Source organism: Pelophylax lessonae, assembly GCF_965119305.1.
Source record: "Pelophylax lessonae genome assembly, chromosome: 11".
Lineage (NCBI taxonomy): Eukaryota > Metazoa > Chordata > Amphibia > Anura > Ranidae > Pelophylax > Pelophylax lessonae.
The window spans coordinates 24,103,600-24,126,289 of record NC_138778.1 but is presented as its reverse complement, the minus strand read 5'-3'; the positions used below and the strand labels follow the sequence as shown (position 1 = coordinate 24,126,289).

At 42.6% G+C, this 22,690-nt stretch overlaps 1 protein-coding gene across 2 annotated transcripts in view; it reads left to right on the top strand.

The window, feature by feature from the left end:
* CCDC57 (coiled-coil domain containing 57) overlaps positions 1–22,690 on the top strand; it is a 110,089-nt gene that overhangs the window by 48,461 nt on the left and 38,938 nt on the right. For both annotated transcript variants that reach the window (XM_082272473.1, XM_082272474.1), the window contains exons 8-13: positions 4,616–4,774; positions 7,205–7,367; positions 10,198–10,332; positions 17,849–18,038; positions 20,193–20,375; positions 20,523–20,623. In XM_082272473.1, coding sequence (XP_082128599.1) covers positions 4,616–4,774; positions 7,205–7,367; positions 10,198–10,332; positions 17,849–18,038; positions 20,193–20,375; positions 20,523–20,623 — 931 coding nt within the window. The remainder of the gene's footprint in view (positions 1–4,615; positions 4,775–7,204; positions 7,368–10,197; positions 10,333–17,848; positions 18,039–20,192; positions 20,376–20,522; positions 20,624–22,690) is intronic.

Genomic DNA, 22,690 nt, shown 5'->3' with positions numbered 1-22,690 from the left:
ATGTCTGTATGCTGTATTCCTGAATATCTGTTAGCTGCAGCATTCTCAAGACGTCACTGGTAATGCGAGCAGAGATGCGGCATCATCAGAGGGATGACACTTGGCTGGGTCTTTGCTTGGAAGTGCCAAATTTATAAATTATAAATCTACATGGAGGCTGAGTCTGCCATTCCCTACACAAATCTAAATGGCAGCAATACTGATTAATGGGAAAATATAAGAGTGTGTGAATACGTGTGTGTGTATATATATATATATATATATATATATATATAGTAAAACCTTGGATTGCGAGCATAATTCGTTCTGGAAACATGCTTGTAATCCAAAGCGCTCTTATATCAAAGCAAATTTCCCCATAAGAAATAATGGAAACTCAGATGATTCATTTCACAAGTCCTTCAGTTTATAGTCTATATACAAAGATTATAGCAATGTGATAGGATGTGTAACCATAAAATGTCTATCCACAATATGCAGCCTTCCCAAAGGGATTAGAAGCAAAGTCTAGCAGAGCTACAGAATATAAGAGAGATGAGAGGCGCATCTAAGTGTAGCAATATGGTTACATTTAATGAAGGTTCAACATTTAGCAACTCACATGGTTGATGATTAAAATAGGCACACCTAAGTATGCAGGCATCCGGGGTAAAGCTGTCCACATAGACCATCTTCTGAACCACCGGCTCTCTCCACTGTCAGTCTGCAATAGTGACCGGGAAGAATAGCCTGCAGTAGAGTGATCTGAAAGTGAGGCTTTGAATCACTCGTGGAGTGCAGCGGGGAAGGGATGATGACAATGGCTGTGCAGAGGATGGTCTATGTAGACAGCTTTACCCCGGATGCCTGCATACTTAGATGTGCCTGTTCCAATCATCAACCATGTGAGTTGCTAAATATTGAACCTTCATTAAATGTAACCATAGTGCTACACTTTAGAGGCTCCTCTCTTCTTTTTTTATACATGACGCTACTTGTATATCAAGACATCGCTTGTATATCAAGTCAAAATGTATTTAAAAAATTTGCTTGTCTTGCAAAGCGCTCTCAAACCAAGTTACTCTCAAACCAAGGTTTTACTGTGTGTGTGTGTGTGTATATATATATATATATATTTATATATGTATATAATCTATTTATGTATATATATAATCATATATAATTTATGTATATATATATATACAGACTTGTATAAAGTACTCGAAATTTCTACTTGAGTAAAAGTACAAGTGCTCGATCAAAAAATTACTTGAGTAGAAGTGGAAGTGCTCGCAGAAAAAGTTACTTAAGTAGAAGTACTAAAGTATTCAACATTTTTTTTACTTAAGTATTGCAAGTAGTTTTTTCAAAAAATTTGCTACTTAAGTACTAAAAGTAAAAAGTACCAGTAGTTTTGAAAAAAAATTTCTACTCAAGTACTGAAAGTAGAAGTACAAGTACTGTATTATGTAGTTATTAAAGAAAGAAGTCAAAAGTATGAACATCTTATTGTTTTTATTATTTCAAATGATTTATTCAAATGATTAACCGGTGTTTGTTAGTAGTTTCTTGATGCACTTTAAGCGCTGTAGCACCATTTATTTGTTTGTTTCATACTTTCTTTTTATTGGAAAGATTTGGTTTAGCAGCTTTTATTATACACAGCCTTTATTTTCGAATGCGCTGATTTACAAATGACATTATACACATTTTTTTGAGCTTTATGCAACCTGCCATCTACTGTTCTGGCAGTGGTAATTTTTTTAAAAGTAACGAGTAACTATGCAGCACAAAAAAAAAATACTTGAGTAGAAGTATCGAAATCATCGAAAAAATGTAGTGAAGTAAAAGTAGAAGTAGGAGAAAAAAATTCTACTCTAGGAAAGTACAGATACCGCATTTCGGTACTTAAGTACAGTACTTAAGTAGTTCTACTTCGTTACTATACATCTCTGTATATATATATATATATATATATATATATATATATATATATATATATAGTTATTTATTTTTTATGTGAGCTGCATAATTACCTGAATTTGACCGGGTATCAGCCTTTTCCTATCCCTGTACACCAACATTTAGACTGGAGAGGAACAAAAGCAGCACAGGAAAAAGTAGTACAATAGTTGTGCAGTAAGCTGCTTGCTTTGGGGGCACTTGTGCGTGCTAAGCCCTGCCCCGTGCTCACTGGCTGTGATTGACAGCAGCAGGAGCCAATGGCAGAGACCTGGGAGAGCAGCTGGTCTTGTGCACATCTCTGGATCGCGATCAGGCTCGGGTAAGTATTGGGGGGAGCTGTATACTGAATACTGAACAGTGTGTGTGTGTGTGCACTTTTTTATGGATTTATATTATATAAGAAAGAGAGTTTGTAAAGAGAGGGCACATCAGAGTCTCCCTGTTTTCAGGCTCTCTCTGCCTTCTTAAAATTGAGAGTTTTGTGGGATAGGAGAGTGAGAGGAAGCAGTCCCTGCTCTGATTAATTCCTTTGTATGTGTGAATTTCACCTTGAGCTATTGAGCTCTGTATGCAACAGACTTTTTCCAACGGAGTAGGTAAAATGAAAGTGCACAGCATGTGAAAAGAAGACTGAAGCTCCACTTGAATGCTGAAAAAAGTATACAGATAATTATTTGGCAGTACTTTATATTTATATGACTTTTTTTTTTTTTTGTAATCCTGAGTAATCCTGATCATATAAAGAAAAAGAGTGTAGGCAAAATCATTTACATATTATTTACTGTACAAATATTTATTGAGATTTTCAAAGAAAGAGAGATGCAAATAGACATCAAAAGACAATGGTGTCAGACAAAGGTTCCAATGAGACTATAAAATAGAAAGAGAAAAAAAAGGGAAATGGGCCGATAGGCCTATTGTTGCAAAGGCAGTACAAAGACAGATGGGCGGTACAACAGAAGCCGCCAGTGTAACCAATACATCTATTCTAGAGCACGAACACGTGGTAATGCAATAATTACGCATAATTTGCATGTCAGACATTATCGGAACCACCCGGAGGGAGCGGGTGAGCCAGGTTTTCCGTTTAAGCCATCAAGAGAGAAGGGCTGAGGAAAGCCCAAAACCAAAAAAAGAAACCAAAAAAACCGCAGAGAAAGAACAGAGAAAAGAAGGGGAAAGGGGGGGAAGAGAAGAGATGGGAAAAGGGGGTTGGAGGGGCAATGGAATCCTGTGGGATACAGCCATATTTCCATGGCAGAGAGTCACATCCATGCCATTTACATCGAGAGCAAAGAGCGGCCTGCGTTCAAATTGCCATTATAGGCCACCCATGCAGTGCTGTATTTTGGCCTAGGCCAACAAGGCCCAGGCCTAGGGCGGCACTTTGCAGGGGGGGCAGCAAAAAAGCCACCCCCCTCCACCTGAGACTCTATTGGCCACTAGAGCCGCCTCTCTCATTCCCCCCTCTCTCTCACCCCCCTCTCTCTCACTCTCCCCCCCGCTCTCTTGCTCTCACCCCACCCTCTCACCTCTCTCTCTCACCCCTCCTCTCTCACCACTTCTCTCTCTCACCCCTCCTCTCCCACCCCCCCTCTCTCTCTCCCACCCCCCCCTCTCTCTCTCTCCCACCCCCCCCCCTCTCTCTCATCCCCCCCTCTCACTCTCTCATCCTCCCTCTTTCTCTCACCCCCCCTCTCTCTCTCATTCCCCCTCACCCTCCCCCCCTCTCTCTCTCCCTCACCCACCCCCCTCTCGTGAGATCTCAGGGGTTCATGCTGGGACTTGTAGTCCTTCAATTTTGGAGGGAGCCACATTCGTTAAAAAAGGAGCGTGGCAAATTTACATAGGATGGGGAGGGGGCGCCCAGTTTTAGTCTTGCCTAGGGCAGCACAAAACCAAAATACACCACTGCCACCCATGGTTCCTGAACCTTCAGAAATTGGGCTTGTGTGTGATTCAGAATAGAGGTGAGCTTCTCGTGGACAATGGTCCCCATGAGGCGATGTTTAACCTCAGTTGGATGGAGAAGTTGCTGACAATAGGCCTTGGCCAATGTATAGCGGGCCGCCAGGAACACAAATCCTCCCCACCTCCGTTGGTGTTTAGATAGTTTCAGGATGGGCTTTTGCACCATCGCCTCCCATGGATCACGTGCCAGGGATACATTCAATACAGATCTGATCAAGGCATATATTTGAGTCCAAAAAATGGATCTCTTTAGGGTAAGACCACCAGATGTGGAGCAAAGTTCCCCCGTTCTCTGCAACCCCTAAAACAGATTTTACATATATACAACCAACTTGGATTCCAAGTCAAGAGCTGTGCTAGGCCACTTTCTCTTCCCCATGGTGCTAATCCCACAATGAACAGCGCTCACCTCCGCTTATAGAGCAGACTGTATATGTTATGGGATGCATGACAATGGCTCTGTATCTGCTGTGGTTTTTTTTTTTTTTTTTGTCGTGGGCTGAAAAGTATAATAAATCTCTGCAACAAAGCCTCAAGACAAACCTACTGAGCAGAAGCCACTGATAGTTCTAAATGTAAATACAATAAATACTGAGTAACACTGCCACCAGCAGGCCAAGCATAATATCACAGGTTTATAAGTGATAAGAGTGTCAAATAAAATACAAAATGTAACTCACATTTTTTTCACAATTTAAAGGCTCAAGGATGATGTGGACACATTGAAGACCGGTTGGGATTCCTACATCACCCAAGTGTCTCAAGACACTGTAAACAAAGATCTTCGGATTCAGTCCCTGCAGGAGGAGGAGGGAAAGCTGAAAGTTCAGATAGCCAAATACCAGAAGGACATAGAGAGGTAAATGCAGATTAGAGGGATTCAAGAAGTTTACTTGTTGCTGTGGGAAGGAGTCACTCTAATGGTGGCAATACACTAGCAGAAAAATTGGTAGAAAATCTATAATGGCAATCATTCGCCCGATATTCTTATAGTTAGTAGGTGACGAACGGTAACGGCTTTCAACTTTCCGGCCTTAAAAAATAATTTGAGAAATTGGAAATATTTTTGCTGATCTACCGACATTCTTACATAGTTACATACATAGTAGGTGAGGTTGAATAAAGACAATAGTTCATCCAGTTCAACCTGTGTAGGTGTGTGTGGCCGTAATCATCTCTCATACCCCTGAATGTTTTTGATGTACGTCTAAGAGTCTTTTGAAAGCCACCATACTTCCCGCAGAAACCACCTCTTGTGGTAGAGAATTCCACAATCTTGTAGCCCTAACAGTAAAGAACCCCCCACGTTGCCTGAGGTTAAAACGCTTCTCCTCTTCTCCTCTGCAATCACTTGCAGTCCTTGTTTAATTTAAAACCTAAGAGGGGGTCATAGGGTGCTATGTATGATATTAACTCACAATTCAACTGCTATTGTCTTCAGTACATTAGTTGTCGCTGCTGGTAAAACTCTCATTGTAGAGCCCTACTTTATACCCCCCAACACTAACTCTTCTTCCATTTTTTTTAGCCCAGGTTGCCTTTGAAGAGAGGTTGCTTTAATATTATTACCCATTGACAAGTCTTCAAAAGGAAACTGTTGTTTTTATCAATACACTATAAATGTTAGAGAGCTGTCATCACAGGGAGCAATGCCATATTCTACTTCTAGGTCTGGAATCTCCCCCTGTATTGGTAGGCTATAGAATAATTTCGCCCAGCACTTACTTCCATCACACAGAAGGAGATTGACTAAAACTGGAGAGTGCAAAATCTGGTGCAGCTCTGCATAGAAACCAATTGATTTCCAGGTTTTATTGTTAAAGCTAAAAAGCGGTAGTAAACCACTAGAAAAAAAAAATAAACCTGCAAGACAATGGCGTAATGTGCTAGTATGCATAGCATACCAGCACATTATGAAATATTTACCTTAGAATGAAGCCCTTCCGCTGAGAGGACTGGCATGTTCCCCTGGCCTTTCTTCTGGGTTTACGGGCTCCGGCCCTGTGAGTGGCCGAAGCCAGCTGTCATTTCTCAGGAAATCACAGTTGGCTCCCATTCCAGGATCACATCGCCAGGGACCTGCATTGGAGAAGAACTGGGTGCAGGAAGACAGCGCTGGAATCCAGGTACTGGTAAGCTGCTATTTTTTTAGTCAGCAGCTACGGTATTTTTAGCTGCTAACTTTTATTTTAAAAAAAGGCTAAAGTTCATCTATATGTTTATGTGAGTAAAATGTACAGAAAATGCTACAGGTGTATGTTTTTTTCAAAATGCTCTAAATGCCTCTTTTCTTAAAAAGAAGAGCTCAGCTCTGTTTAAAGTGGTTGTAATCCGTTACATGTATCCAGTGAAGTGACTGACCTCAGATGATACACAGAGGTTAAACAGACTCTCCTACATAAGTTGTATCTGTTTGTCTGAAGTCTTCTTTTCTCTACGTCTATTCAAAGTCCAGAACTTGAAAAGCTTGTCTGAGCTGTCAGAAAACAGGGGGTGAGGCGCTGAAATTACACATTGCAGAGCTCAGTGCGGAGAGCTCTGAGAGCTGATTGGAGGTTAGGGACACACCCCCCTTCACACAGCACACATGAACAGAGATGAGGCTATCAATCACAGGCTGTGTGCTGGAGGTCCCTCCCCTGTTACCCTTTTTTTCAGGTATCAGGAAAACTTGTCAGAAGTGACTCATGCTGACAGCAGAGGAAAGAAGCAGCGGACAAAAAATACACTTAGGGTCCTTCCACACGGGCGTTCAAATCAGAGCCGCCTGTCAGTTTTTCAGGCGGACCTGATCGGATGCTACATGCATGCTTATGGGGCAGCGGATGTCAGCAGAGACATCTCCGCTGACACCCGCTGCTATCCTCTTTCGATCCTATCCGTGGAATCCAGACGGATAGAAACCCTATTTTCCATCCATCTGGCGGATCGGATCGCATGGGATTGGATGAGAACGGACAGGCGGTCCGTTCTCATCCGATCTCCCCATAGATGACAGCGGGGATCTGACAGCTCCGTCTCCGCACACAGAGCGGAGACTGAGCTGTCATTCGCCTGCTCAGCGGGGATCGGCGGATCGATCCCCTGCTGAGCAGAACGGACTTCGTCTGCGGATGCGGCCGCATGAAAGGACCCTTAGTGTTCTGGAGTGAAACAAGTACACACTATAGAGGGATATGCTTTGTTGATATTTATTGTCTGAGGTTTACAACCACTTTAACTCCTTTAAACATCTTTCTATGCTGTTCCTCTATAGTCACGTTTACAGATCTGACCCTTCTAATACCAGGTACCAGCAGCAGTTGGCAGGTTCGGTGGAACGGGAGCGTCTGTTAGAACAGGCCAGGGTGCAGGTGGAGTTGGACTGGCAGAAGCGCTGTGAAGAAATAGAGAAAACCCAGTATCAGAAATCCGAGGAGTTGATTGAGGGTCTCAGCAAAGCCAAGGATCAGGTACAACTAGAATTAGATGTTCAGGCTTGTTGTCTGATTCTGCAGGTATCAGTCAAAATGTTTTTTTGTGATATTATAGGGAAGGGTTAGAACTCCATTACATTTTCATTGCTCTCCACTCCCTATTGCAAAGAGCAACTGCTTTCAATTTCTATTTCGGTGACAGTTATCACCAGGAAAGAGAGTGAGGGTAAAATCCCTGCATTGTCAGCTGTCACCAGACAGTGGTGGGGATCTATCCAATAAAAACTGTGACCTAAGGATCTTCTCAACCCTTGGATAAAGTAAGGCCCCTTTCACACGGGCGCACCGCCCGACGGAGTCCGTTCTGCTCAGCGGGGTATCAATCTGCCGATCCACGCTGAGCAGGCGGATGACAGCTCTGTCTCCTCTCTGTGTGCAGAGACGGAGCTGTCAGATCCCCGCTGTCCTCTATGGGGAGATCACATGAGAACAGACCACCTGTCCATTCTCATCCGATCCGATCCTCCAGACGGATGGAAAATATTATTTACAAAGCCACTCAATGTCTGTGACCAGTGTTCTTTACCAATCTTTATATTATTAAATTTTCAAATATAGACTAATAGCTCAAACTGAGCATTGCTATGTCTATGTTGTTGCTACAAATAATTTACAAAAAAAAAAAAATTTTTGCAAAGCCTCTTCTTAGTTCCCTTTCACACGGGCGATCCGATCCGCCTGTCAGTTTTTCAGACGGACCTGATCGGATGTTCCAGGCATTCCTATGGAGCAGCGGGTGTCAGCGGAGACATCTGAACTGACACCTGCTGCTATCCGATCCGATCCTGTCTGTGAAATCCGGGCACATGAAAACCCTATATTTTAGTTATGATGGTCCGAACTAACAAAATTACATATTTTAGGGTATTTCTTTCCTTATCGGACAGCTTAATTCGAAGTTTCAGACAGTCAGACAAAAAGCAGATAGCCAATGCTGTGCTTTCTCCAAGCTAACCCATAATGCCCCAGGAATCTTTTGTCCTAAAGTTTGTGGACACCTTACCATCACGTATTTATGAGCTTCTTTGTGGTCTGTTTTCCTCAAACGTTTGGCCATATAGTGTGTGTTCTGTATATCTAAATAACATTTTTATCCAAGACTTTTACACTTTCCTATAAACTCCTTTGAATTCTTTATATGCAGTACTTCTGTCCTGATCCTGCTGAGTGCAGTACCACACATGACTTGTATTTACTATTAAACCAAGGTAACTCTGGTGGTCCTTTTATTCCTGATGTGCAAATCTGCTATGGGAACCAGTAATATTTTAGCAGGAAACAGAAAAGTGCAGAAGGTATGAGAAGGGGGAATACAGTATATGAAAGTTCTAGAATTTTCAGGGAGAATGTTTTGGACAGAATAATTCTGCAAAAACCACTTCCATACCGCTGAACCTCATATGACGTTCTGGGCTTTCAGTGGAAATATCTGAATGATGTATGCAGCTACAGGCATCATTCAGATATATATTTTTTTCTGCCGATGATTCCCTGAACCATAAAAACAATCGTATCGGCAGTTCAGCCGTTTGATTGTTTTTACAGGCGGTGGGAGGGGACATTCCTCCCCTCCTGCCGCCTTCCGGTGCTTCTACCAGCTCGGCCGAGCGATCAGCAAGCCAGAGACGGAATCCGCTGGCGGCGGAAGTTTACCATAGAGCTGACCAAGGACCAGGTGGTCCACGGTCGTCTCTTTGACTATCAGAGGCTGGGCGCAACGTTGTGACGCCACCCCCTGCCGTTGTACACACTGCCGTGTGTTCAGCTAAAAAGTCTGAGATCTTTTTTTTTGTTTTATCTCAGGCATTCCAGCCTAGAGGAAAGATGCGGGGTCTTACAGATCCCACATCTCTCCATAAAAGAGGACCTGTCATGCCCTATTCCTATTACAAGGTGAAAAAAAGGAATAATAAATAATAAAATAAACAATAAAAAAATTAAAGCACTCCTGTCCCGCTTGCACGCAGAAACGAACGCTTACGTAGGTTGCGTCCACATATGTAAACGACGTTCAAAGAACACATGTGAGGTATCGTTGCAAATGTTAGAGCGAGAGCAATAATTCTAGCACAAGACCTCCTCTGTAACTCTAAACTGGTAACCTGTAAAAAAATGTAAATCATAGCCTATGGAGATTTTGAAGTGCTGAAGTTTGGCGCCATTCCACAAGTGTGCGCAATTTTAAAGCGTGACATGTTGGTTATCTATTTACTTGGCATAACATTATCTTTCACATTATGCAAAAAAATCAGGCTAACTTTACTGTTTTGTGTTTTTTTCCCAGAAAATTGCATTTGAAAAATTGCTGCGCAAATACCATGTGACATAAAAAATTGCAATGACTGCCAATTTATTCCCTAGGGTCTATGCTAAAATATATACGGTTTGGGGGTTTTGAGTAATTTTGTAGCAAAAAAAAAAAATGATGATTTTTACATGTAGGAGAGGAATGCCGGAATTCACCTGAACACTTGGCAGAGAGAGCAAACAATCGTGCCATCATGTAATGACTGATAAATCGTTTAATGGACATAAATGAATCCGTTTTTTTGTTTGTTTTTTTCACATATACCTGGTGCAAACAGTTTTGACAAAAAACACATTAACCTTTTAATTTATCGTTCGTTCGGCAGAAAATGTGCAAACTTATCCTTTGTTTTTTTGGCTCAAAAAAGTCACAACCGATTACCCCATTAACTGGCCGAAAAACAAAAAAACTGTCCAAATGACCGAATTTTGTTGGATATTTCGTATAGTGTATGGTCAGCATAAGTATTCTTTTTTTATTGAAATATTTTTGTTGTAGCTGGAAGCTGAACTAAAGGAAAAGGATAGAAGACTGAATGAGCTGCAGCTTGTATATTCCACTGTGACCTGGGAAAGGGACAGAGCTGTGGCCTCTATCCAGAAGCAGGGAACATTGACTCACATAGGAGAACAGGTAAGAGAACCAGTCACTGCACTTTTTTATTTTTACTTACAGAAGCTAGGAAAGGTAAATTATGCTCTATTTACAGTGGGCTTATGTACAGAGTTACTGGCTTAATTTTTTTTCACATTATTGATTACAATTATTTACTTTATATCTAAAACAAATATGGGAAAAGTTCATGGGTTTCATTCACAGGAGGTCTACAGTCTCAGGTCAAGAGTTTTTTAATTTCATTTAGGAATCTGTATAATGTGCAGATTTTTTTGCTCTGTGAAGTCAGTATCGTTTTGATATCTACAGTAAACCCCCCTCCATTGCGGGGGTTACGTTCCGGACCCAGCCGCGAAAAGTGAAAATCCGCAAAATAGAAAAACCCTATTAAAATGCATTGTAGGCATGTTTTTTTTACTGTCACTGTACGTGTAAAAGCAGTTTAAGGTCTTTAAACACACTTTTAAAACAATAGAAACTCATTTAAACACATAAAAGATACTGAGAGACATAGCAAGAGCTATGGAAAACACAAACATATTTCATTTTTAATGATTTATATAGTAAAATAACATTACAAAAAAAAAACGCAATATACCGGGACCGCAAAAACTGAACCGCGATGGAGTGGGGGTTTACTGTATCCCTCTTTATGAAGGGATACACAGTCATGTCTTTCTAATGTGCCTGATCACCATAGTGGAAACTGCATGGCTCTTTCCGTGCAGACAGCCTCACATCTATGGGAACAGTAGTATAATCCTATTAGGCATTGTTCTCTGAAACTTTGCTAAATGGGATTCACGGGATCAGAGCATCGTTCACGGTTCTAAACGCTGGTTTCATTGTGTAGTTTTAGGCAGGACTCGTTCACAATTGTGTACTCCCCCTTTCTATTGTATATTTGAATGTATACAAGTGTCTCATTGGCTGATTCTATGTGAGTAGCTTGTGTCATGTGACTTTACATTTGGAACTGATTGGCTGATGTTGTATAGCCATCACTTCCTGCTGTTGCCCCTTTTGTTGTCTCATAAATAAACAGAGCTCCATGCCTTAACCAGGGCATTCTAACAAGCATCCAACGTGATAGCAGCCTTTGTGTCTGTATTACTGGGTACTGCTGAGAGCGCTTAATTACTGTACCTTATACAAAAGAGCTGAGAATTGTGCTTTCTTAGCACAACGAGGTTGATTGCGCTTGGTGTATATTAATATCCAAAAGTGCACTTATTAGCGCAACAGAGTTATTTGTGCATCAAGCGTATATTCATTTCCAAGACACTTTCCAAGGTGGGGAAACGTGTTAACCTTTAACCACTTAAGCCCCGGAAGATTTTACCCCCTTCCTGACCAGGGGGTATTTTGCGATTCGGCACTGCGTGACTTTAACGGACAATTGCGCGGTCGTGCGACGCTGTACCTAAACTAATTTGACGTCCTTTTTTTCCCACAAACAGAGCTTTCTTTTGGTGGTATTTGATCACCTGTGCGATTTTTTGATCATGCGCTATAAACAAAAAAAGAGCGTCAATTTTGCAAAAATAACAATATTTTTCACATTTTTTTATATGAAATTCCCCCCCCAAAAAATGTAAAAATCAAAATTTTTTAACATTTTCGGGCAATTTGTTTTCTGCTACATATGTTTGGTAAAAAAAAAATCGCAAAAAGCGTACTTTGATTGGTTTGCGCAAAAGTTATTGCGTTTACTAACAAAGGGAAAGATTTTTGTCATTTTTTTTTTAACGCGTAATGGCGTCGAGCTGCGATTTTTTTGCGGTACTGCGACATTGCGGCAGACAGATCGGACCCTTGACTGACATTTTTGACACTTTTGGGGTTACCAGTGACATTTCTACAGTAATCAGTGCTATACATATGCACTGTTACTGTAAAATTACACTGGCAGTGAAGGGGTTAACTTTATTTGAGAGGGAGGGGCTGTGTGTGTCCCTAGGGGCGTGATTCTAACTGTGATTGGCTGTGGCTTGAGCTGTAGGAACAATGATCAACGGTCCTACATAGTAGAACCGTATGATCATTGTTTCTACACAGGGGAAAATGACAGGCGGCTTGTTTACACTAGCCGCCTGACTTTCTCCCTCTGCAGCGACGATCGCAGAGTGACCGGCGGACATCGGGTCCGCCAGTCCCACGCGCGGGGGGGTTCGTGACCGCGCAGGAGCGGGAGCGTGCCTCCGGCGGCGCGCGCCTGCTCCCCAGAGCCTCACAGGCTACTGACGTATATACGTCACTTTGCCTGTGAGGGGCTGACCGCCGCAGTATATGTACTTGCGGCGGTCGGCAAGTGGTTAAGAACACTTTGACAGCTTTCATCTCAGATGCTTGAGTGCAGGAGGTGGTATCTTAGAGCTACAAACTGGAGTTTTGTTCCCTGCCACAACCTGTTTCTCATCTCCAAATTCTATGTATCTCAGCACAGATTAACAGATCTTCTTCAAGTCCTCTGAGGTCTTCTGAACTTAAGTGTCTTTGCCCCAGTTCCTTTGCCAGACAGGTTTTTACTCTAAGATAAACACAGTTCCCAAAGGGGGCATCCACCCCATCTAGGATCTTAAAGCTTTGAATGTGTTTATATGAGCTCCGCAATACCATTGAATCCACCAGGTCTGTCATCACCTCCCTATACAGGAAGACCTTCTAGCTGTTGTAGACATCAAGGTGTACCTACCTGTCCCTTTTTTTTCCATGTATCCGTATTTCCTATGCTTTGTTGTCAGGCCACTACACTACCAGTTATTGGCCCTCCTGTTTAGCCTCTCATTCTCACTTCGGGTGTTGCCGTGTCCATTGGCTTCTTATTTTCACTTCAGGTGTTCACAAAAGTGCTGGCCCATGTGTTAGCCGTACTGTGCTCTCGTGGCATCTCCATTGTGGCATAATTAGGCAATCTTCTTGCATGACCCTGATGGACAACATGGCTTTGACTTTCCAGATGTTACAGAAGTTCAGATTGATCCTTCATAATTTTTCACTGGAACCAGTGCGTTGTTTGCAGTATCTTGGTCTAGGCCTGGACACAGCACAGGCCAGAGTGTTTCTTCAACAGCAGAAACTCCAAACTCTCCGATCTCAGATTCAAGCTCTCCAGTCTATGAGTTGTCTGACTCTCTGCTTTTAAATGAAAGTATTGGGCCTGATGGTAGCCTCCTTCGAGGTAGGTACAATTACACGCTTTCACTCCAAGCTTGTCCAACACAACATCCTGTCATCGAGGCACTAGTCAATCAATTCCCTGGACGGAGCCCTTTTTTTGGCACAAGGGAACAGATTATCCCTGGCCTGGTGGCTCGGGAATCCAGCTCTGAAGTTGGGTAAGTCCTTCCTTCTCTTCTGGAGGATCCACACTACAGATGCTAGTCCTGGTTGCCCTGTGGGTGCAGGTTGTTGTAATGTCATCTTCTAATCAAAATCCTGGAAGGAACAATGTACCATCTTACTTCATGGTTTTTGGCTTTAACATATGACTGTTGAAGCCCAGGCTCTGAAAGACAAGGGCATCTTTGAATCAGTGATTCCTGCGATGGTAAAATCTAGGAAGTCTACTATCTGCAGGGTCAATCCTGGCAGTTTCTCATTGGGACAAATCCTTATCTTTCTACAGCTGGGTCCGGACCTGCATTTGTATCCCAGTACTATCAAGAAACAGGTTTTTTTACATAGTTACATAGTAGGCGAGGTTGAATAAAGACAATAGTCCAACCAGTTCAACCTTTGTAGGTGTGTGTGGCTGTAATCATCTCACATAGCCCTTAATGTCCTGATCCTTGAGATGTAAGTCTAAGAGTCTTTTGAAAGCCACCATACTACCCGCAGAAACCACCTCTTGTGGTAGAGAATTCCACAATCTTGTAGCCCTAACCCTAAAGAACCCCCCACGTTGCCTGAGGTTAAAATGCTTCTCCTCTAATCGCATTGTATGCCCTCTTGTCCTCATGTAATCCCTTCGAATGAACAGCTTTTTTTCTAAGCTGAGATCCCCATTGAGATATTTCTAAATTGCTATCATGTCCCCCCTCAGGCGTCTCTTCTCCAGGGAGAATAAATCGAGCGATTGCAGCCGCTCTTCATAGTTAAGGTCCTCCAATCCCCTAATCAGTTTAGTTGCCCTTGTCTGGACTCTCTCCAGCTCCAACACATCCCTCCTGAGGACTGGCGACCAGAACTGGACAGAATACTCCAGATGCGGTCGGACCAGAGTTTTATAAAGTGGAAGGATTATAGTCTTATCTCTGGAATACATCCCTTTCTTTATGCATGATAATATTCTGCTGGCTTTGGCAGCTGCCGCTTGACATTGCATGCTGTTGCCTAATCTATCATCAACCAAGACTCCCAGATCTTTCTCCATTTTTGATTCCCCCAAGGGTTCCCCCTCCTAACGTGTATTGTGCTTTTATGTTTTTAGTCCCCAAGTGCAAAACCTTACACTTCTCCACGTTAAACCTCATTTGCCATGTCGTCACCCACTCCGTTATTTTGTCCATGTCATTCTGTAGGATATCTGCTTCATGCTGTGCAGTTATTGCCCTGCCCAATTTTGTGTCATCTGCAAAAACTGATATCGAACTACTGATCCCGTTTTGCTGTCACCTGATTTCCTGTTCTACCAGATGGATATTCAGGCCTCATCTGAAGCCAGCTTGGGGTGTAAGGTTCCTCGGGTAACTCCTTGAGCCACAGGCAGTCCCCACTTTGTTGTTGTTTTTATTGGACATTTGGTGTTTGTTTGCTGTTTGGCCCTCCCTTTAGTTTGACTGCTTTCTGAGGTCACATCGGTAGACTTCCTGTTTCCCCCAGTGGATGAGAAAGAAAATACATTTTATACACTCGCCATAGAATTCTTTTCTTTGAGTCCTTTGAGGGACACAGGTTCAACCTTTCTGTGGTTTGTGCTCTCAGTATGGCTTTGCTGGAAAACTGAGGAGGCTAATAGCTAATAGGAGGAGGAGTTATCGTCGGATGGCCTACAGTTTTTTTTTTTTTTTTTTTTAGTTGCCAGAATTCCTGTATGTGGCAGTATAACCTGAAGGTTGAAAACTTTCTATGTCCATCAATGAAGGGAGGGAAAGGATTTTACAGTGAATACACAAAGCCTGTCTTATTTTACAATGTGTGGCAGTTGCTGTGAAACAGTTCAGTTACAGTTTCTGTAAATTGCTGGTATTTCCTAGCTGTTATCAGATAAACATACTAAAACATATGATTGTTCCTTTTATCTAATCTATCCTGTCCTTTTTTTTTTAAATTAAAGCCATGTCTTATCAGTTTCAAGGAAACAATATTGTATTTTTATATCTCTGTTATTTGTGCTACAGATTTATTCCAACCTGATAAGATGCTTATTGCTGCTAACTGTGCTTGTGCTGTGCTGCATTCCTAACAGTTATCTACAAACAGATGACCAATGGCAAATCAGCCCAATTCATTAATATTTTGTATAATAATAAAAAAATGTGTGCAATTTTTTTCTTTATTTCCTGTTAACTGTGACTGTTTTTGTACCCCACAAACATATCCAATAGGCGGCAATGCTGACCATATATTGTGGGGGATCTGAATATATAATCTCCTTATTCAGTATAAGAAAATACACATTGCGATTGTCCCATGATTAGCCAAAACTGTCACGTCATTAGCCTTTTAATCTTAAAGTGATGCTAAACACACACGGTTTAATTCACATTGTCTCTTCTATTTCTGTATATGGATGATGGCACTGTAATTATTTTAATAACATAAAAACATCTGCCTTTTTCCTGATCGATATACAGCTGTCACATGACCCAGCTCTTTCCCAGCCTGTCTGCAGGGAAACAAAAACAGAAGGAGCCTTAGAGCCGGTTCACACTGAGGCGAAACGACTCCTTACTACTTTGGGGGCGACTTGTGCAGTCCCGTGCACCATGACTTTGGAGCGACTTGCAGGGACTTCACATGATGGAAGTCTATGCAAGTTGCTCCGAGGTCGCCCCGAAGTAGTACAGGACCCTTTTTCTAAGTCGGAGCGACTTGTGTCGCTCCTATTAGAATGGGTCCTGTAGCGGTCAATGGACCGCGAGGGAGCGCGACTTGTCAGGCTGACAAGTCGCCTGACAAGTCGCGCTAGTGTGAACTGACTTTTAAGACTCGATTCACACTGCCGCGACTTGTCAGGCGACTTGTCAGCCTGACAAGTCGCGCTCCATTGACTGCTACAGGACCCGTTCTAATAGGAGCGACAAAAGTCACTCCGACTTAGAAAAAGGGTCCTGTACTACTTCGGGACGACCTCGGAGCGACTTGCATAGACATTCATTATATGAAGTCCGTGGAAGTCGCGGTGCACTGGACTCCACAAGTCGCCCCCCAAGTAGTACAGAGTCGTGTCGCCATAGTGTGAACGGACTCGAAGTCTTTTGTTGCTGGATAATACATGTTCAGACTAAAAAAAAAAAACAGCCTTTGGAATACAGAGTAAAAATAAAATAATATAAATCAACTGTTTTAAATTGGCATACAAATATATATTTGAAATCAAATCTTTATTATTTAGTGGCATTAACTTGGTGTGGGTGGATTTCTGCCAGTCATGGGCTGTGTCACACCTTTCCCGCCTGTCTTTTAGAATATGAGGGAGGTAAAGCCTCCATCAGTCTACATGTAATATCCCACACCCATTGTGTTTAGCTGGTTAGTGGGCATAGAGGAGGAGGGAGGGAGTGAGCTGTCATTTACCACTGTATACGCCCACATATGTGACTCTATAGTCACATGGGCTGCTCTGATGTCATAGGGAGAAAATGTTCAGCATAGAAATTCACTGAAAACTAAGCATGTGCAGAGCTACCAACACTGCTCTGCAATATTCCTAGCTGAATTTGGGACTTAGACAGAAGGGGGAGCTAGAGAGCAGCAGGATCAAGCAGATTTTTTGCAGAATACAGAAAAGGAATCTCATAGTGACTGGTATGGACAGCATGGAATACATAATTTTTTGATAGTTTTTTTATGATGTGGGTTTAGTGACACATTAACAAAATCTTTGTAACGTTACTTTGACTAGAAACTTGGTCAGTGTGCATTAAAATGACAAGATCTCTAATGTGAAAAAGAAGGAAAAATATGAATGTGACCATTTGTGCTTTTTTTTTTTTTTTATTATTAAAAACCTACCTTTTTAGTTTTGTATGTAGTCAGGTTGAATAACAAGTAAAGATCTAGACCAATCCGGGCAAATGCAGAAGTCCAGATCTCAAACATTTTGCTCCAATCAACATCACTGCTCAGGAAACAAGTGTTGTTGACTGAAGTACTGTAAAGAGGGCACATCTGACTCCTGGAGTTCTGGATCATTCCATTTTTCTTTAGTTATTATGGCGCCTGTCTGCAAACGTATTGCTGGAACCTGGTTGCCAGAATCAGAATCCTTCATTTGCCCATACTCATTGTTCATGTACATAAGCTGTTGCTTGTCATTCCATATACACATCTCCACCTAATGATAAAATGGCAATTTATATTTTCACAGACACAGGCAGCCATGCCAGACTTTGCATCAAGTGAGATTCAGAAATTGCAGGAGCAAAATTCAGAACTGCGTCAGGTGATTGGCCAGATGAGGAAGGAGATGGAGATGTTGTGCGAGCAGATGTCACTTGTAGCTGCTGAACGGACAGAACCTCCATCTGCCAACACCGATGGGACTGTGCCCTCTGCTGGTGAGATATAGAGGAATGGGGTGAATAACAGCCAGGTTTTTTTAAAGCATACAGTAACTTACCTGTCAGGTGGCATACAAGTGCGGCCACATGAAGGTGACATAGCTTTCATTTTTTAGTGGAATGCATCAAAATACAAAAACATGACTTGACAGATATATCAGGTAAAGACAGACCTTTGGAAGCATTCTGTGTGAAAAGGGCAAGGTAAAACTATGAACTAGAGGGCTGCATTGGGTTTGGGCTCCCGCGGAAACCAACACAAATCTCGCGGGAGCAGGCGGTTCTTTCCTTTGCTGCGTGCGGGATTTGGCGGTCACAAAATTTTGTAGGAGACCCGCGGGGAACGGTGCGATTTGGTGTACCCTATTTTTGGGCGTATAAGATAACTTTTTTATAATAAAAAGATACGCTTTACGTCTTATACGCCATGTACTGTAGCTTCATCTAGTTACAGAACGTCCTTATTAAATATTTTAGCCCACTGGATGTGTATACAGTACCTTTGGCAACTTACAGAACATCCCTGTGCTGTAATACTCTATGTACCGTGCTGAGCCAATCACGGCAAGCGGTGTATTCTATTAATGCATACGAAGCCTGCTCGGATTGGCTGAGGCGGGTTTATACAACCTTTGCCAATCCGAGCAGGCTTTGTATGCATTAATAGATTACACCACTTGCCATGATTGGCTCAGCACGGTACATAAAGTATTACAGCACTGGGACGTTCTGTAAGTAGCTGAAGCTTACTGTATACACATCCAGCGGGCTAAAATATTAATAATGCAGAAGTTCTGTATGTAGCAGAAGCTACAGTACACTATATTAGGGCACATCCAGCGGGCTAAAATATTTAATAGGGACGTGATGGAGTTGCGATAAATGTACAAAAGTGTACAAACATTGCGGGTGCGGGCGGGAGTGGACACAATCATCACGGGTGCGGGTGGGAGTGGAACACAAACATTGCGGGTGCGGGCGGGAGTGGAACACAAACATTGCCGGTGCAGGCGGGCGTGGAACACAAACATTGCGGGTGCGGGCGGGAGTGGAACACAAACATTGCGGGTGCGGGCGGGAGTGGAACACAAACATTGCGGGTGCGGGCGGGAGTGGAACACAAACATTGCCGGTGCGGGCGGGAGTGGAACACAAACATTGCGGGTGCGGGCGTTCCTGGTCAAAAATTTAGCGGGTGCGGGTTTAATAAAACAGTCCTGCGCAGGGCTCTACTATGAACTTCCCACAACCAGCAAGCTTTTATTTTTTAGACCAATGCCCCAGAGCCCTGAGCAAATTGCTTACTACAAGTTAATATGCACATCTGCCAAAGAATTTGTAAATCTATCCAGCCACTTGTAATTCATCCCTTGCAGACAACACAGCCAGGAAGTGACACCGTTTTCTAGTTTAGATTTAAGGAATACAGTGGTGCCACCTTCCTGTCTACAGCCTGCTGATTGGACAACTAAGGAGCAGCAAAAGTCTGATAAGTCATCAAGTCTGCTCAAGTTTACTCACTCGTCCTGCTAGCATGTTCCCTATCTACACGTACATGCAGAAGAACCTGAATGGCTCATTTTGCTGGCCCTGTGTTTTCTAGTCTGTGTGCTGCTTGATATGGCATGACAAAGGCTAATATCAATACAGATTTAGGAATTTATGATTGTTGTTTAAGAATACAATTGATTATTCTAAAAGAATACAGAACTGCATGTTAAGGTGTTTTTTTTTAATCTATGCTTAATATTCGGCTTAACATCCTGCAGCTGAAATGGTTCATTATTTATTTCCCATGTTGGAAAATTAGAACAAACGTGATGGCTTGATCTTCTTCTTTCATTTCTTTATTTTTAATTTTTTTTATAAATTGCTTTCATCCTTAACATACAAAAAAATCCTGGCGCTGTGGGACAGATATCCAGGGCTCAAGGATGAGGTGGAGTGGGCGAAGTTTATCCAAAAGAAACACACCATCAGCCAAAAGTCATGTCCGGGTTGCAGCCCACCCAAAACCCAGATCCTGACTGAGAAACAAATGTTACAACAGATAAATGGGTGTATTGGCGCTCCCAGAGGCAAAAGTCCTTAAACCTTTCAAAAACAGTGTCCTTGTTGTCCAACAATATCTTTATGGATTTTTGTGTTTAGGTTATGTGAAGTCTCTGGAGGAGGAGATCAAGGATCTAAAACAAAGGAACAGGGAGATGGAAGAGCAGCTTCAGTTGGCTCCGTCACCTAAAGACTCTGCTGAGCCACCAGTCAGTGTCAAACCGGTGCTACCTGACAACGTCTACATCCAAACTCACATCAGGAACCTAAATGAGACCATAGGTACCTAAAGATGTGTTGGTAAAAGTGTCATTTTCATATAGCTTTGTGTTGTATTCTTTATGGAATATTTAATAATATGCAAATATGGTGTAAAATAGCAAAAATATGTACAGTATATCCCTGCAACATTCATTTTTGTGTTTTTAGGTGCTTTACGAGCAGATAAAGTGGCATCTGCAGCAGCTGCTAAGAGACTGGAAGCTAGAACAGCCCACCTGGACTCAATGGTTGCTGAACTTAACCATAAGGTAACCCTGGACCATCATAATTATTGCAGCAGAACCACCACAAGGTTCCCATCTATGTAAACATCCCTTTCTACACCAAATAGCTCCAGGTGAACTGATCTGCTCTTCGTTGAACTGGTAAAGAGGCTCTTGGCACTTCATACTAGTTCTTTTCTTGGTACCCTCTATTTGGAAAGATCACACTCCACCAATAACATAAGATTCCTGGCCCTAACTCACAAACTACTATGAGCAGAATACCATGAGCTCCTGCTTTTATTTAGTGGCAGATTATCTATTAGGCTGCATTCACATGTCAGCGTTTGGATCGCGGGCAGAACCGCCGCGGTTCCGCCCGCGATCCGGAGATTATTGCAAATCGCGGGACGCCTAGCGTTGCCCGTTGATTTGCAATAGCCCCCCAAACACCAAGCGATGTTGCCGCGATTTCCGCCTGCCGAATCGCGGCAACATCGCGCAAACAAAATCGCGGGACTCAATACGCTCCAAAGAAGCTCTTGTACTTCTTTGGAGCGTATTGTGTCCCGCGATTTTGTTTGCGCGATGTTGCCGCGATTCGGCAGGCGGAAATCGCGGCAACATCGCTCGGCGTTTGGGGGGCTATTGCAAATCAACGGGCAACGCTAGGCGTCCCGCGATTTGCAATAAATCTCCGGATCGCGGGCGGAACCGCGGCGGTTCTGCCCGCGATCCATACGCTCACATGTGAACGGAGCCTTAAGGAAGTATAGTACTTTCTCAACTGACAGGGGAAATGGGGGGGGCATCTACTTCCCCTCAATCCTCTACGTACTGATTATGAGGTGGTATTGAACCCGCTCCCTCAAGTAAATTAAGGTGTCCAAAATGTGCAAATATCTGCCTTGCAGACCAAAGTTCAGGGTCAAATCCATCAAATCTTCAGTGCAACAGATTTCTTGATTCACAACAAATCACTTATTACACTTATTATGATCTGTGCAGAGTTCTGCGGCTAAACACTGGGAAGATGTCAGTAGCAACACAGTTATGCTTGAGCTACCCACTGTCCAGTGCAGAAAGTTTTTTTTAGTGAGTGATAGAATTTACATTAAAAAGTTGACCCGTCCAGGATGGCTGTTACATGTCACAGCTGTGAATACCAACAAACCAGTCAGGTGATAGCTAGATAGAAGCTTGGCTTTGACACATACCTGTATAGAGATTCCCTTTATACATTTAGCCAATCATTTCTTGGACTGAATGATCAATGAAATAGGAACTCCTTTAACTATTTAAAGGGCGACTGCACTTTCATGGGTAAAAAAATAGCAAATAAAGAAAAAAATATAAATCGTATATAATTGCGACACAAGTCATATTGTAACAATGTTTTTAAAAATGACCTTTCCTTTTCAGTCGGCAGCACTGTAATTTTCTGTAAAATACAATGCAATATGGCTACCTGGAGGTGCTTTGTACACAGAAGCCCCCCAGAAACCTAATATCCTGCTTGTGTGATTGCCTCATGATTTTCCTAGAAGTCTGCACTAAGATACAAGTCAGATTCCAGGCCCTTCAACAAAAATGTAATTTCTCTATTCATAACCATTGCATTGGGTTATACTACCCCCTACAGGAGTAGGACACTAGGCAGAAAAGAATTCTGGCTATACCCATGGGCAGTCCCAGAGGGTATACCCCCACTGTCTGCTATAGCCACTCAGTTTTGTTACAAGCAGTGTCAGGAGAATTATAACCACAGAGGGGTGGGTGCTGTGTCCGTCAATGAACATCAGAGAAATGGATTTTACGGTAAGTCAAAAGTCCCATTTTGTCTTTCGTTCATTGACGGACACAGCTCCTGATATTTATAACCATTGGGACGTCACAAAGCAGTGTTAAACATGATGGGTGGGAAAATCAAAAAAATTCCCAAGGCTTAACATTAGCCAACCAGGCAGCAGGAGCACAACCAAGCAACCGGAACCCACCTGAAAAAAAAAACACACCCTCAAAGAGGATCAGGTCCTCTGAAACAGCAGCCTGCAAAACCTTGCGGCTAACAGAAGCATCTGCAAATGCCAACACATCCACTTTATAAAACTT